At 42.6% G+C, this 13,184-nt stretch overlaps 3 protein-coding genes across 5 annotated transcripts in view; 2 read left to right on the top strand and 1 right to left on the bottom strand.

Annotated features, from left to right (window-relative positions):
• Nucleotides 1-209: 209 nt before the first annotated feature.
• Nucleotides 210-2,913, bottom strand: LOC115168496 (glucose-induced degradation protein 8-B homolog). Of its 2 annotated transcripts, XM_029723842.1 has the most exons (5): nucleotides 2,849-2,913; nucleotides 2,199-2,327; nucleotides 1,899-2,095; nucleotides 1,516-1,713; nucleotides 210-1,194 (listed from the first exon to the last, which is right to left on the bottom strand). In XM_029723842.1, the coding sequence occupies exons 2-5, from the start codon at nucleotides 2,317-2,319 to the stop codon at nucleotides 1,021-1,023; spliced, it is 690 nt and encodes a 229-aa protein (XP_029579702.1). In that variant the 5' UTR covers nucleotides 2,320-2,327; nucleotides 2,849-2,913; the 3' UTR covers nucleotides 210-1,020. The 2 variants fall into 2 exon arrangements, with proteins under 2 accessions (XP_029579702.1, XP_029579701.1); XM_029723841.1 differs by lacking the exon at nucleotides 2,849-2,913 and having other exon boundaries at nucleotides 2,199-2,839.
• A 35-nt stretch (nucleotides 2,914-2,948) lies between these two features.
• Nucleotides 2,949-4,528, top strand: LOC115168497 (40S ribosomal protein S23). Its single transcript, XM_029723843.1, has 4 exons — nucleotides 2,949-3,032; nucleotides 3,732-3,891; nucleotides 3,985-4,105; nucleotides 4,346-4,528. The coding sequence occupies exons 1-4, from the start codon at nucleotides 3,029-3,031 to the stop codon at nucleotides 4,490-4,492; spliced, it is 432 nt and encodes a 143-aa protein (XP_029579703.1). The 5' UTR covers nucleotides 2,949-3,028; the 3' UTR covers nucleotides 4,493-4,528.
• Nucleotides 4,529-5,010: 482 nt separating this feature from the next.
• The window catches only part of dnah12 (dynein, axonemal, heavy chain 12), a 44,940-nt gene continuing 36,766 nt past the window's right edge, over nucleotides 5,011-13,184 (top strand). The window contains exons 1-21 of one of the 2 annotated variants that reach the window (XM_029723834.1): nucleotides 5,011-5,099; nucleotides 5,439-5,647; nucleotides 5,829-5,916; nucleotides 6,071-6,097; nucleotides 6,274-6,463; nucleotides 7,803-7,872; nucleotides 8,025-8,183; nucleotides 8,296-8,491; nucleotides 8,583-8,771; nucleotides 8,926-9,079; nucleotides 9,202-9,293; nucleotides 9,398-9,576; nucleotides 9,666-9,801; nucleotides 10,208-10,333; nucleotides 10,462-10,596; nucleotides 10,681-10,874; nucleotides 10,980-11,214; nucleotides 11,755-11,940; nucleotides 12,079-12,279; nucleotides 12,464-12,658; nucleotides 12,764-12,885. In XM_029723834.1, the coding sequence (XP_029579694.1) occupies nucleotides 5,463-5,647; nucleotides 5,829-5,916; nucleotides 6,071-6,097; nucleotides 6,274-6,463; nucleotides 7,803-7,872; nucleotides 8,025-8,183; nucleotides 8,296-8,491; nucleotides 8,583-8,771; nucleotides 8,926-9,079; nucleotides 9,202-9,293; nucleotides 9,398-9,576; nucleotides 9,666-9,801; nucleotides 10,208-10,333; nucleotides 10,462-10,596; nucleotides 10,681-10,874; nucleotides 10,980-11,214; nucleotides 11,755-11,940; nucleotides 12,079-12,279; nucleotides 12,464-12,658; nucleotides 12,764-12,885 (3,059 nt within the window). In that variant the 5' untranslated portion in view covers nucleotides 5,011-5,099; nucleotides 5,439-5,462. The remainder of the gene's footprint in view (nucleotides 5,100-5,438; nucleotides 5,648-5,828; nucleotides 5,917-6,070; nucleotides 6,098-6,273; nucleotides 6,464-7,802; nucleotides 7,873-8,024; nucleotides 8,184-8,295; nucleotides 8,492-8,582; nucleotides 8,772-8,925; nucleotides 9,080-9,201; nucleotides 9,294-9,397; nucleotides 9,577-9,665; nucleotides 9,802-10,207; nucleotides 10,334-10,461; nucleotides 10,597-10,680; nucleotides 10,875-10,979; nucleotides 11,215-11,754; nucleotides 11,941-12,078; nucleotides 12,280-12,463; nucleotides 12,659-12,763; nucleotides 12,886-13,184) is intronic. The other variant, XM_029723833.1, reaches the window with a different exon arrangement.

Raw genomic sequence — 13,184 nt, 5'->3', positions numbered from 1 at the left:
CAACTACCAAGCATCGGCAGTCGCCACGGTTATATAATAACCTGCAATCAGATGAAAAAAGTGAGATTCCTGCACACGTTGGTGTCTAAACATTTTCCACCCTCTGAGAAAGTAAGCTATCGGTTAAATGGCATACTGACGAGACTGACTAACACAAACAATATCATCACGTATTTTTTGGTGCAAACATAATGAACAACCAAAGCATATCAAGTGTTCCAAAATAGTATTTTATTCCATAATGTAAATAATCCAGTTGCAAAACTGTCAACATTAAATGAATTTATGTCTCTGAATGTATTCACATTATAATCTTGTTGGTTCAAGATAACACAGGATGAAAGCTAAGGTTGCAACAAAACCCTGACATTATAGGGTACTGGCAGCTTAGAAGCATTCAGTCAGTACCCAGCTTTGGCCCCTACTCTACAATTCATGAGAAACTGAAATGTTTTTTGTTGTTGAGAAAAACATTTACATTTACAATACATTTACGTCATTTAGCAGACGCTCTTATCCAGAGCGACTTTAAACAAAATGTACTGTAATTGAGACAGCGGACCACAGCAATGGGAACCAATTGTTCTACCCCAACAGCACAACCTCATTCATTTGTTTATTAGTTAACACGTTATAGTCCCAAGAGCCTAATTTAGGCTTTAACACACCATCCATATGCAAAGATGGCTAACTTTCCCTGCCAGTAGACAGAAAAAAATAGTGTAACTGTGAAATCTGCAAAAAGGAAATGTTCATATACAACTATCTACTGCAGACATGTCTTATAATTTTACTTCATTAAAATACAAGGATTTATATTTCAGACATTGACGTTTCAGGCAGCAAGTCACTTTAAAATACAAACTATGCAGTGTGTACAGTCCATGTTATCAAAGTCTCGCAAAAAGCAACCCACAAAAAGAAAGAAAAAATATTGTTTCAGTCAGTCTCTGTCAGAGTATAAATAGGTAGGAGGGGAGTCCAATTAGTTTACACCAGCATACACAGCCTGGTGTCCTCTCACTTTGGGTCCTCGATTGTGCCCTTGCTGAGGTCTGTCATTTTGGGGTACTTGACTTTCTTTTGGTCAAGTTCGTTCTGAGCCCACAGGAGCAGTTTGAGGAGCTTGGCCAGTTTGGGCGTAGACTCTCTGTTTTCGTAGTCCAGCACAGACTGGTTCACTTCACTCCACACCTTCAGGAAGCACACAGTGGACAGGAGGTATATTAAATCAGCATCAGTTATAGGTCAAAAGTTATGGCTAGAAGGGATACAGCTTTTGTCAAAGTAATGTCAAATGTTTAATTTTTGAGCATTTTAGCTAACCCTAACTCTTTTCCTAACCTTAACTTAATTCTCCTAAGCTACTACGAAAAGTCAAATCAGAAAAAAACACTATCCCATCTAGTCAAAACCAAAGTTCATGTACTGACCAAATACTGAAATAGTAGTAGAAACTTGCAATATGCACATTATTATCTATTTCTGGATTATGATAAGTGAGAATAAACACACCTTCTGCCTCTGCATTGTGTTGAGGAGGTCTCCGAAGGGTGACTCCTCAGGGTTGTCGAAGGCCAGCAGGGCCAAGGTTCTCTCCATCTCTGTCAGACACTCTCTACTCTCCTCCCCCTGCTCTGCCAGCTGGGACTGAGCAAACTCTAGTGCTGCCTCAGTCTCTCTCAGACGGATCAGCTCAATCAGGTGCTGCTGCTGCAGAGGGTAAGAGCAGTATGCAGGGACGGTCAGGGGAGGAAAAGGAATATGGACAAAAAACAGTGGGGGGGAATAAGGAGACAAAAAGGATAGAGAGGAACAGACGGCAATGAATGAAGAAAACAGCAAACAAAATAAGACTGACAGAAGAATTATAACAGTAGAGGCAATCTGCTTTTTACCTGTAGGTGAAAGTACAGGTAGCGGTTTGTATCGAGCAGTTCTGGGTGCATGCTGTTGATGAGTGCGATGGCCTCCTGTATCTGTCCCTTCAGGATCATCTCCCGGATCTTTATCCTCTCGTCCAGAGAATCCAGGTCCACACTGGGCTCGATCCCAGACTCCATACGGAACTTCTCAGCTGCCTCCTTAAACCCCTCTGTTCAAACCAAAGATATACAATTCTCTGTTTAGATCAGGAAAACTAACATCTTTCTGTTACCAGGTTTTTCATTGTATGTCTGTGTGTATGGTTTCTATACCTGTCACCAAGTAGTTCATGATGAGCCTGTTCATGTCGGCCCTCTGAATGTGGACATTGTTGAGCTTCTCCATCCACTCTTCTCTCGTTATGTCCTCCGGCTTTTCACTATAACTCATCATGAATTGTTCTACAAAAAACATGTCCCCCCCATGATTGCCATGTTTATTGTAATTTGGCTAAAACTAAAGGCTGAATGTTGAACACTGCAGTTAACTACTATGGATTGAAATAGTGGGTGTGTCAGTTGTACAGTACACTTAATTATTATAGGTTCAACATGCCTTATCATATAGCACATGAAAGCATGGTTAGAAAATGTAGAATAACGACCATGCTGTAAAATTGTTGTATGAGATTGCCATGGACGTCATCTTAACGCAAATAAAGTATTCGTAAATAACGTAGGGGATAGCTATGTGAGTGTCATTTGGTATAAGCCGGAAGCTCAATTACTGCGGCCTTCGATGAAAACCACAACATTGAAGCCTTAAACTCAGCCGCTATCAAGCAAAACAACGCCGTCTATTTGCCCTCACAGAAATTGTACAAGATAGAAATATGTACAGGGTTAGTTTAGTAACGTGAATATCTATTCGTACGAGTCAACTGTATTTTGGAAAAGCAAATATATTATTTTAAATACTGTACCTGATATTTTGCTGCTACTATTCAGCGGTAGCAATCAACAGCGTCACACAGGAAAGCTCACGAGACTCACGGGATTTCATTGATTCCCCCAAAATGATTGGTTAGAGACTGCGATGACGCTAAGGTCACGTGGTAAGAATCGTGCGTGCGGCTTTTTTTCAGTGCTCGGACACTGAAGCAATGGGTGAGTCCCCAATAATTGGAATAATACGTTTATTTGATTGATCTAACACACAAAAACTGTATTGACAGTAGTCACAATATGATAGTATGTCATCACACCATGTAGAGATGATTGTCGTGTATTATACCATACGAAAAGTCGGCAGCACCAGCCACATGTAGCTAGCTGCCACATGTGAGAAATACATTTCTGATATGAAAATTGATATCTAGTGGGTTAGAGATGTCAACTAGCTAGCTACCTTAACAAAACTCCCCTTCAGTGTCCATGTAGGATACATAATGTTGCAGGGTGTTCGTTGGCTTATCTGGCCTCTTCTTGGCAGCTGCTTTCTCTCCTCACCTCTGCGATGCTGTGAGCACGCCAGATAATGATGCAGTCCTTACATTCACAGACCACTAGATATTCCCGTCCTTACTTATTGTGCATGACTGAAGAAATATGGTTCAATTGTATACTTATGATGTATTATATTGATACTAGCACCTGCTATCTTTAAACTCAAGCCGGTTGTTGGAATCCATGGCCATTCTAGTCACTACCTACCACTGCTGTTCTACATAGCCAATTCCCACACTGGCGCTGACATGACCTGTAGAAGAAGCATGCATTGATCATTTTATTAGCTGTCAGTCAGTCTAGGGTAGTCATTTGGCATAATACTTCATACTGTCCATTTTGCCTTTCCTCTTTCTCCAGGCAAGTGCCGGGGTCTGCGTACAGCCAGGAAACTGCGTAACCATCGCAGGGAGCAGAGATGGCATGACAAGCAGTATAAGAAGGCTCACCTGGGCACTGCCCTGAAGGCCAACCCATTCGGAGGGGCATCTCATGCCAAAGGCATTGTGCTTGAGAAAGTGTAAGACAACACTGTAATTTAGCCTATTACCACATACTGTATGTTTTGGCTTCCACAATTAGCTAGCTCAAAACCATCTCTCCTTCTCCCTAGGGGTGTTGAAGCTAAGCAGCCCAACTCTGCCATCAGGAAGTGTGTCAGGGTGCAACTCATCAAAAATGGCAAGAAGATCACAGCTTTCGTCCCCAATGATGGCTGTTTGAACTTCATTGAGGTAAGATGTCTACCTGCATAGACTTTTCTATTTCTAACCACAGCTCTCTATTTCACATGACTCATCAAAGGTACATTTTATTTACTCAAGATCATCCATATATACTTTTGATTTAGTTTTATTATAAATTTGTCATCTGATCTTTGGATTCTGTCATCTTTGGACTACCTGCTCATAATTGTTAATTGTCAGGCATTTCATCATAACCACTGTTTTCAAATCCTCTTCCCCTCTCATCAGGAAAACGATGAGGTGTTGGTGGCAGGATTTGGTCGGAAGGGGCACGCCGTTGGTGATATTCCTGGTGTCCGCTTCAAGGTGGTCAAAGTAGCTAATGTCTCACTACTGGCCCTTTACAAAGGCAAGAAAGAAAGACCTCGATCATAGAATGTATACACTCAAACAATAAAAAGTGGAAAATGAGTTTTGATGTGTCTGTCCATTTTTCTAGGTGTTTATGGGGATATGAATACAAAAAAAATGATATGCCTTAGACTTTAATATATTCTATAGGCTTTATAGTTTTGCATCAAATTGAGTAGACACATATAAAGGAAGCTGAACTGGATAGACACTAATTGCGTGGTTAAATTTGTGATTTAAAAAATATCTAATTATTGAACCTTTATTTTATCAGGGAGTCATAATGAGACCAAGGTCTTTTACAGATCAGCCCAGAATTACAGAAATGCACACATCAAAAAGAAAACAGTCATACAAAACAAACACATGGTGGGATAATGGTACTGTTGCAAAGTATTCTTTATGCACCTAAATGTCTCCACATGCATAAATTGAAATGCATGATAGATAATGCCACACATTGAGAAAATGTGCATTCTGCAATCAGCAGCAGTGTGCTGTGCCTCCAGCAGGGGTATCCATATGGTTGTTTACAGTTTCTATAGCAACATACTTGTTTTCCTCCACTTTCAAGCAACTGAATTCTGCATAGACAGGAGTTGCAAACAAGTATTAACAAAAGAGAGCAGAGGTAAGTTATACACATTGCATGCAAACCTTGCAATTTTTTTACATTTCACTTGAAATAATCTCTCGACTATAGTTATGAATGTACATTTAACGAATGACTCATCGATACTTCAAACTAGCATGGCTAGCTAGCCACACCAACGACTTAAACTTCGAAGGTACACAGTTAACATTAGCATAAGCAAGCAAGGCAAGTGCTTATTGACTTAATAAATTACTTTAGACTTTTTTTTATATATATAAAACGATTATGGCAGAAGAAATGCATTGGCTGTGTTTGCAACTAAAATGCAATGTTAACTGATGGTTCAACAGGCTAAAGATTTTGCAATGTTGTTAGTGTCTTCCTTCAGTAGTACCTGAGATGCCTACCTCCGCAGGGGTGTTCAAGCCCCCCATGGGAGATGGCCTGAACCAGTACTCTGTCCTGCCACCCATCCCAAGCACACGTTTGCAGGAGGGGGCTGCAGAGGACGAGATGACTGTGCAGAGGAAGCTGCTGAAGCACAGGAGAAGTAAACAGCAGCAACAGCAGCTGCATAAGATCCTGTATGTCCCTTGAACTTTTTGTTATTAAATGTCAAGCCATAAAGTCACTTAACTGCTATAGTTCTGAGATATTTAGGATGACAATACACATGATTGTCATCCCCTCTTTCAAGTACAATGAGTCAAATGCAAGTTGTTTTTGGTTGCTGTAGTATTCATATTGTGTTCTTTACTCTTGTAGGGTTGCTAGTGCAATGCAGGCATACAAGAACGCTAAGGATTTAAGACCAGTGGCTCCCACATCCCCTGAGCCAGAGTTCCCCCCTTCTGTGAGATATAATGCTTTCTTATTGAGTTTCTCAGGCGGGTCTCTTACAGACACCTGTTATGCTAATGCATGTCAATTTACTGCATACATTTTAAGTTTCGCTGCAGGTAATTCACGTGTCAGAATTTCTCAGTTGTCACCTCTTTATTTCACAGATGAGCAGTGAAGACCGAAGGCGTAGAGTAAGTTGGCTGCTTTTTGTTTTGTTAAGTCCCTTCTGGTCTCTGAAAATTGGGTCTTTTGTTTTTTGTGAGATGCCAACAAAATACTATGCTCCTAGTTATTTGTGTTAAAAATCAAAAGTATCAACCAATTTTCCTATTTCCGCATTGTCGCTCCATTGTGGCCACACCTGCAGTTGAACTACATGTTCCTGAAGGAGTGTGTGGAGGGCAGTCCTGTGGTGCCCATCCAGCAGCAGTGGCTAGATGCCATGCTGACCCGCATTCCTCCCCAGCTGCGTGTGGGCCCCGGGAGAGATGAGCTGCTGCAGGACCTATGTAGGGAGGTCAGCGAAAACTTCCTCAGCGGGATGGTCAAACACACAGGTGTGTGTATTCATGTCTATCTCTGTGTGTTTACACTTGAGACATTTTTTTTTGAAGTGCCACTCCATAATTATATAATAATTCCAAATACAGATATTTTTTTAACTACATTGTGGATCAATCTAATTGAGTTTTGAAACACTAAAAGACAATTCATTGTCAAACATGGTACAGGCGTAATCTATATTACATTACATCATCTATACATACACATGTATGCATAAACCAAAAAAACAAAAAATACAGTAGAATAAAGGGACAGTTAGGCACTTATATAGAAACATCTCAGTTGAAGGATAAGGTTGCAGGCTTTGGCGCAGGCATTTACATTGTTACCTGATAAAAGTGGACACAATTTATTATTTTCATCTAGACTGTTAAAATGATAATTTTGGCTGGATAGCTGACATAACAGATCATCCCTAATGTCACTGTATAGCCCACAGTAAAGCAAGACATGAACTTCTGTTTCAATGGAACCATGGTTACAAAAAGTACATACTGTACACATTTATCTAAGGGAGTGTTTGTGTCTCAATAGTGAGAGGGGCCACATCTACATTTTGCAAAAGAGCTTCAATATTGGAATTGCAGGAAATTACCTTTAAAACTGCAAAAATGTATTTCCACCCAATGGCAAAATGTGTAGAATTGCAGGAAATTTGCTTTAAAATAGCAAAAATTTCTCTCTGCCCCTTGGAAAAATGTGTAGAACTGTAGAAAACCTGCATTAAAACTGCAATATCTTATCTACGCCCCATGGCAAAATGTGTAGAATTGCAGGACATTCACTTGAAAATGTACATTTTTCTCTCTTCCGTCACGAGGGGGGCCACTAAAATGTTTTTCCGCTTGGTGAAGGGGCCCCCCAACCAGATCTCGCTTAAAGCCCCCAAAAGGCTAGAGCCAGCCCTGGGGTTATGTCCCTAAAGTTTTTAAAAAGCAGTAGGTGCGTAGTTTGTTCCTTTCGGGTTTGTTTATCAGTTGGTACCATTTTAGTTCATTGCTCTCCAAAAGTGTTGATTTAAAAGCATTTCGGTCATTTCTAGAATACACTCTGTATCAGTGAGCTGAGTCATATGGATGAAGATGAAAAAAGGCATTGACATGGAAAAATGTCTTTGCAATTGCAAGATCACTAGCCCCAAAAAATATGTTTACATAGACATTCATTTGGTGTGGTCTCTGCCATTTTTTTTACAAACACCGAGCCACTGGTGATGCCATAGAGTTTTGTAGCCCATATCGCCTTGAATAGCAGCGTTATATTATTTTGTTTTTAGCCATATCATGTCGTAGATTGTGTCTCACATCAGTATTTACAATCTGTCCCCTTTAGTGAATACTGTGCTCCAGAAGCCACAGATGAAAGGGACAGTTCTGGCAAGACATAGAACTCCATCAGCAAAGTGAGTGTCTCAACAATACACACCCAGCATGTTCATAACTAATCAATACACCACAGAGACGGATTGGCATATTGTGGCAAATAATGTGCCATTTATTGATTGAATTTTTGATTAATCATATTTTGTCAATTATACTTAATATTTGTTTGCAGAGCTCTTGATTTCTCCAGACCATGGCATGACAGCTTTGTGAGAAGTCGCAAGGAGATAAAGGAGAATTTACACATTCTTCATCCAGTGATGAGGATAATCCTGGACATCGGCTATGGTGCATTTTCACATCTGCTATTGGTTGATCTTACTGACTGCAGGTAAAATTGTTCTATCACAGCACCACAAGTATAAGAATAAACACCTGATTTTCTTACATTTCTGTCTTCACGTATGTTTTTATTATGTATTTTTCTTTTGTGTTGTGGTAAGGTCCACGGGACCTGTAGCCTGCGAGAGCCTGAAGCACAAATTGGCAGTGGAGTGTGAGAGGATTGAGGAGCGCATCATGAACACCTGGTTTCCCAAGGTCATCCACCTGCTGACCAGCAGGGACATGCTGCAGGGGGTCAGACCCGAGAAACTGGACTCTTTCTACAACTGTGTTTCCACACTTATCTCCAACCAGGTGAGAAGGTGAGGTTTTGATCAGTGCTGGTGTTTTTAGGAGCAAGTCCAGCATATCTTGATGTTCTGTTTTTGGTTGCGTTTTCCCACAGTTAAGATCCTTAGTGGAGAGAAGCGTGGAAGACTTTGTCAGCTTATTCGATCCGTGCAATGTCTACCAGTTGCCTCTCTTCCGCATGGATCTGACTTTTGATGATGAGAAGATGGAATTCTATCCCAGCTTCCAGGACCTTGAGGAATCTGTTTTAGAAATTCTGAACCTGATCACCAACACCATGCAGGTATGAATCTCACGTGTGTGTCAGGATATTTTTTGTCACACAAATTAATATGCTTCATAATCAGTGTGAATAAATACATATTTGATCATAGTCCATATTTGGCTTTTCATCTTGTTGGTGACAAGTCACTCCTATCTCTGATGTGGCTTCACAGAAAGTCCAGACGGTCCAGTCTTGGCTGGCTGAGGCCAACAGCTCTGTAATTGATGCCAGACTGGCGGACCATGTCCTGCTATGGGCTCAGACCACCATACGGTCTGCCATACGTAAGAACCTGGAGGAGCCTTATAAACACTTCCAGAACTATGGTGAGAAACTAACATTCTAATATATATCAATTCAAGAGAACTGAATAGCCCAGCTACTTGGTTGAATGAAAGTGAATATTGTGAAGATTTATCTGTCCTAAACCCTCGTTGCTTCTTTACAGTTGACAACTATGATTGGCTGGTCAATGGGACAGCACAGGGTATAGTGGACAGGTTCGTTGAGGAGGAACACTCTTTTGATGAGTATACTGAGGTAAGGGAGAGCAAGACAGAGGTCAGGTTTGATAGCTACACATTTTGTATCTGGAGTAGTATATGGTATGAATGTAATATGTGTGTCTGTGTCTTGTTCCACAGAAAGTGGAAGAGTTCTGTGTCCTGTCTAAGGAGATTGTCAGTCTGCCGGCGATAGCCCACTTTGCCATGGTGCGTCTGGACTGTGAGGAGCTGAAACAAGGGCTGGCCAAGACGGCTAAGACCTTTGCTCAGATACTCCTGGAGAAACTAATCACCAACCACAGAGAGCACAGTCTGCAGTAAGATCACAGATTGATCCACCATTTATAAATACAGTAAATAATTGTCATATTCAGTGCAAATCTTCCTCCTCTGTGCCTCTGCCAAGGATCTGCCAGGAGTTTGAGAACATCAAGGAGAAAGCCCTGAAGGTTCCTGAGACCACGGAGGACATGACTGACATGATAGCTTACATTGGTCATGCCAAGACAAAGGGCATTGAGGAGCTCAATGCCAAAATAATGGTAAGTAGTTGATGAACAAGGGCCTAATCCTGTCTTAATACTCATGTAGTGCATCATTGGGAAAGGGGGATAGTCAGTTGTCCAACTGAATGCATTCAACTGAAATGTGTCTTCTGCATTTAACCCAACCCCACTGAATCAGAGAGATGCGAGGGGCTACCTTAATCAGCATCCACGTCATCGGCGCCTGGGGAACAGTGGGTTAACTGCCTTGCTCAGGGGCAGAACGATAGATTTTTACCTTGTCAGCTTTGGGATTTGATCCAGCAACCTTCCGGTTACTAGGCCCAACGCTCTAACCACTAGGCTAATTGACTTGCAATAACTACTGTGTAACTACTGTGCAACTACTGTGTAAATGTGTGAGACTCATCATGAGCCTCTGTACCCTTTTATCTTCTGGCAGGAGACCCACCACAGACTGAACTACCTGTTGGACGTCCACATCTTTGACCCAGAAGACCTTGAGTTGAACTCTACAGTCCTCATCTGGCCACAAAATATATACCCTGTGTTCGATCTCAATGATGAGGTAACATACTCCTTCATTCTGGATAAAGCAAAAACATGTTGCATGTCAGTGAAGGGGGTAATTAAGCCCTTCCACTACCATTATTGCTTTATGAAGAAAGACCAATCTTGTGCTGTGTCCTTCTCCAGGTGATGTTGAAGGCCAAGCAGAAAGGAGAGCAGGAGCTGCTGAGCCGTAGAGAGAGGCTGATGCTGGAGCTAGAGAAGCTAGGACGCAGAATGGAGGAGTTTGCAGAGTGCTCCGAGCTGGACATGATGCAGCAGGTAACAGCACAAGCGCTCTGGAAAGTGTTTGTTAAGTTGATTAACATATCAGCCCATTTAGACTGATCTTTACCTTTTGATCAGTATGTGACTGATGTAAGGACAGTCCAGAAAAGGCTTCAGGATGCCGAGGAGGCCATCGACTTCATCAACAAAGAAGAGACCCTGTACAAATGGGACCTGTCATCTTATCCCGTGGTGGAAGTCATCAAGGAGAGCATCGAGCCCTACCAGAAGCTCTTTGGCCTGGTGCTGAAGTGGCAGCGCACTGAGAAGAGGTCTGTGGGCTGTTTAGGTTGTTGTCACCATCTCTATGTCATGTAATATGCCGTAGGTCCGAAAACAATGTTTGGCTGCTTCATGTCCCTGTCTGACATGTTCAGGTGGATGGACGGCTCCTTCTTGGACCTGAATGGAGAGAGCATGGAGGTGGAGGTGGACGAGTTCTTCAGGGAGATATACAAGATGCTCAAGTTCTTCCAGCAAAAGCAGAAGAAGGCAGAGCAGATGGCGGGAGGAGGGGTAAAGAGGAGGCCCGGGGAGGAGGACCCGGGGAAGCAGGAGCGCCCCACTGCACTCATCTGCTCCACAGTCATGGAGCAGGTCAAGGACTTCAAGGTAACTACGTGGAAACAATTACCCTGTGAGAACTTTTGTTTAGTGTTGGTCAGTTGTTTGTGGGGTTATAATGGATTTTTAGACTATAGATCAGTGGTATTCAAAGTCGGCGTCACTGCGGTGGGGTCGCCAAAATTAAAACTACATTTTCTAAGAACTAAAATTAAGAGTATAGATTATTGTATGTTGCAATGTACAAACGTTTTTGAGAATGATAATTTGAATAAGAAAAAAGAAAAAAAATGTTGAGTAAATGTATTTATTGGTTTCTTTTCATTTTGATGAGATATAAGTGCAATGAATTTAAGGTTATTTATTGATGCAAAAATGGAAATTTACAGATTTTTAAGGTTGTATCATTAGATTTGGGGTGGTGTCGCAAGAAATTATTTGGCCAAAAATGAGGTCCCCAGAAATTCTGCCGGAAGAAATTGGGTCCCTGCTGAAAAAGTTTGAATATCACTGTTATAGACCATAGATATACTGTAGATGTATGACCTAATGACTTGACTTCTACTGCTAATGTGTTTTTGTTCCCAGGAGCACATCCCCACGGTGTCCATTCTGTGTAACCCAGGTATCAGGGCTCGCCACTGGGTTCAGATATCTGACATTGTGGACTATGACCTCACACCTGACTCTGGCACCACCCTGCGGAAAGTGCTCAAGCAGAACCTCACCCCGTACCTTGAGCAGTTTGAGACCATCAGTGCTGCTGCCAGCAAGGTGAGAAAATGGGGATCATTTAATGAGATAGACTTGTGTGACATGGGATAGCCCACAGCTAAGGATGCTCTGAACTGAAAAGCTCTAGTGTGAAAAGCCTACTTAAAGGGCTGATGAATATCTTAATTTCTCCTACAGGAATTCTCTCTGGAGAAGGCCATGCAGACCATGGTGGAGGTTTGGGATGGAGTCTCCTTCCACCACCACCCCTACAGGGAGTCTGGGGTGTCCATCCTCACCGCTGTGGACGAGATCCAGACCATGCTGGACGACCAGATTGTGAAGACCCAGACCATGAGGGGCTCACCCTTCATCAAGCCCTTCGAGAGTGAGATCAAGGTGGGCTTTATGTCAAAGCAACACTTCTTGTCCTCCCTCTCTCTTTCTCACCCTGGATAAATGCTTCCTGTAGGTGCTCTTCCCCAAATCCTAACCTTAACCATTATTGGAGAAAACGCTAAGCTGACCCAAGAACAGCATCCAAGGGCGATTTGGTCCTACTCTGATCCTCTTTGTGTGTCAGGTGTGGGAGGAGCGTCTGATCCGTATTCAGGAAACCATAGACGAGTGGCTGAAAGTGCAGGCCCAGTGGCTCTATCTGGAGCCCATCTTCTCCTCCGAGGACATCATGCAGCAGATGCCTGAGGAGGGGCGGCTCTTCCAGACCGTCGACAAGCACTGGAAGGAGGTCATGAGGCACTGCGTCAAGGACCCCAAGGTAGGACAGCTTTTAGGTGGCCTCACAGGTGCCAGTATGGGGAGGATAAACGGGTCTTTATAAGGGATGTCTTTGAATGTACATAGCTATTTTGAATTTGTGCAGATATTGTCAGCGACCTCGTTGCCTGGCCTGCTTGAACGACTCCAAGATTCCAACAACCTTCTGGATAAAATCATGAAGGGACTGAACGCCTACCTGGAGAAGAAGCGACTCTTCTTCCCTCGGTAATGAAATGTACAGTATTTTGAAATGTTTGTCTCTAGTTGTGCAAGAATTCAGATTTAATTCCTTCACCTCCCTCCCATTCCTTCACCTCCCTTCCATTACTCCACCTCTCTCCCATTCCTCCACCTCCCTCCCATTCCTCCCATTCCTCCACCTCTCTCCCATTCCTCCACCTCTCTCCCATTCCTTCACCTCCCTCCCATTCCTCCCATTCCTCCACCTCTCTCCCATTCCTTCACCTCCCTCCCATTCCTCCACCTCTCTCCCATTCCTCCACCTCTCTCCCATTCCTCTACCT

Source organism: Salmo trutta, chromosome 30 (assembly GCF_901001165.1).
Source record: "Salmo trutta chromosome 30, fSalTru1.1, whole genome shotgun sequence".
Taxonomy (NCBI): Eukaryota; Metazoa; Chordata; class Actinopteri; order Salmoniformes; family Salmonidae; genus Salmo; species Salmo trutta.
Note: the sequence above shows the minus strand (reverse complement) of the source record. Positions and strands in the feature narration are given on the sequence as shown.

Coding starts and splice junctions, on each gene's coding strand:
- LOC115168496 (XM_029723841.1), bottom strand. CDS start 2,340: ATGTTTTTTGTAGAACAATTCATGATGAGTTATAGTGAAAAGCCGGAG. Junction 2,096..2,198: donor CATGAACTACTTGGTGACAG/GTATAGAAACCA, acceptor TGGTTTGAACAG/AGGGGTTTAAGGAGGCAGCT. Junction 1,195..1,515: donor ACACAATGCAGAGGCAGAAG/GTGTGTTTATTC, acceptor TGCTTCCTGAAG/GTGTGGAGTGAAGTGAACCA.
- LOC115168497 (XM_029723843.1), top strand. Junction 3,892..3,984: donor GGCATTGTGCTTGAGAAAGT/GTAAGACAACAC, acceptor CCTTCTCCCTAG/GGGTGTTGAAGCTAAGCAGC. Junction 4,106..4,345: donor GCTGTTTGAACTTCATTGAG/GTAAGATGTCTA, acceptor CCCTCTCATCAG/GAAAACGATGAGGTGTTGGT.